The sequence below is a fragment of the Amphimedon queenslandica genome, unplaced genomic scaffold (genome assembly GCF_000090795.2).
Source record: "Amphimedon queenslandica unplaced genomic scaffold, v1.1 AMPQUscaffold_5917_Cont22121, whole genome shotgun sequence".
NCBI lineage: Eukaryota > Metazoa > Porifera > Demospongiae > Haplosclerida > Niphatidae > Amphimedon > Amphimedon queenslandica.
This window is the reverse complement of record NW_003553788.1, coordinates 1-1,768: the sequence shown is the minus strand read 5'-3', so window position 1 is coordinate 1,768 and position 1,768 is coordinate 1. Positions and strand designations below refer to the sequence as shown.

At 34.2% G+C, this 1,768-nt stretch overlaps 1 protein-coding gene across 1 annotated transcript; it reads left to right on the top strand.

Annotated features, from left to right (window-relative positions):
- Window positions 1-257: 257 nt before the first annotated feature.
- LOC100637900 (dynein regulatory complex subunit 7-like) lies at window positions 258-1,651 on the top strand (the record flags this gene model as incomplete). The annotated part of the gene is made up of 4 exons (XM_003391803.1): window positions 258-473; window positions 664-774; window positions 1,021-1,131; window positions 1,457-1,651. Coding segments are annotated over 4 exons (633 nt in total), but the record flags the coding sequence as incomplete, so codon positions are not given.
- Window positions 1,652-1,768: the final 117 nt, after the last annotated feature.

Here is a 1,768-nt window from a genome sequence, read left to right as displayed (position 1 = left end):
TGAAATGTACATGTAAATGTACACTTGTAGATTCAGTACTATAATTATACTGTACATAAATGTACGTGCACATGCAGTGGAAAGTGTTCAACAAATTTAATGAAACACATAGTCACATACATGTACATGTACATGTATATGCGTGTACATACATGTAGATGTACATTTACAATGTACTTTTGATGTCAATATGTACATGTACTGTGTGTACAACAAACAATTATTCAATTACATTTTTTACATTGTATTGTTAATAGAAAATAGTTGAGAAGTTTCATCGTGACCCCAACCTACCAGCTAACAGTGACATTGCCCAGCGTACATTCTTATTTGATGAGAGGAAGATACAAGTCGTGTATCATTTTGAGGACAACAGGATAACCCCATCATCACGGGAATTCTATCTACCAGTCCTCACTGGGGATCAAGCACAGCAACTCACAATGAACCCTGATATGACATCAGCTTACCAAGTAATCCTCTCTTCTGTATTTCTATAGACACATTATGCCAATTTGGAAATATTAATGTAGCATGGCCCAGCTGTGTCTGCATGCATGTACAGTGCAATGAGTATACATGTTATATAGTTAGTCTATTTCATGTACATTTATGTCATCATTTTCCTTTTGACTTTCCCTCTCTACGTCATCTCTATGAAAGGTTGATTCTTATATGACAGAGCCCAAGCAGAAAGTGCTGTATGATATGTTGGAGGGACTGCTAAAAGCTCAGGAAGACAGTGTCACTGCTGTTAGACTATCAGAAAAAGAGGTACTGTATCTGTATTGCATGATAATTTACAGAATATCATTAATTTGCCAAATTAATTTTAAGCTAGTATACAAAATTTTCATTGTCATTAAAAATAATGGACATCTATATTATCATGTACAGTACGAATTAAGACATTAATTTTTTATAATTATGCGTACTATAATTTTACTGATTTACATGTAGAGTTATTTTTAGCACACTGTACATGTACATGAAGTACATCATGAAAGTATTTCCTTATAGACTGAGTCAATACTCTCTGCTCGTATGCAAGAGGAGCTCAATGCTATACTAACAATATCAGTCTATGATGTAGCTAGGAACGAAACTGCAAGACAGCACAGACAAGAACTAGTAAGTATTACTGCAAAACTATTAATACATGTACTTGTACATGTACATTTATCCTGTGCACAAGATTAAGTTGCACATAGTGCTCAGCTATTTAAAATAAATTTTCAAAGTTGCAAAATACCCTGTACTATATAGCTCGTCAAAAATTACTAGGAAAGATTTCTTTATTTTTATCATACATGTACATGTATTTCCTAATATACATGTATTTGTATGCATGTTATACACGCGTACTTATGATTTCAATCAAAATGGGATTTATATGAATTTTAAAATGCTTTTTAGCTCACTTGACATGCTTTATGCATTTACTGTATATTATTAGGAAAGGAAGCAAATGGAGGAGGAGAGGATAAGACAGGAGAAAGAGAAAGACTATCTTGCTCCATTTTTAGCTCGCCATGGTGACCCACCCACACTCACAAAGGAGCAGAAGAAGAAGGTCACTGAGGAGTGCCTTAGCGACATGAAGAAGAGACTAGTTGATGTCGCTAATATAATACAATCACACTTCGAGAGAGTAAGAATAATTACATGTACATGTACATGTACAAATGTATGCGTACTTGTGTAGGGTATTATATGATACTGTAGGGGTCTTATTACATGTACATGTACATGTACATGAAGGTACATG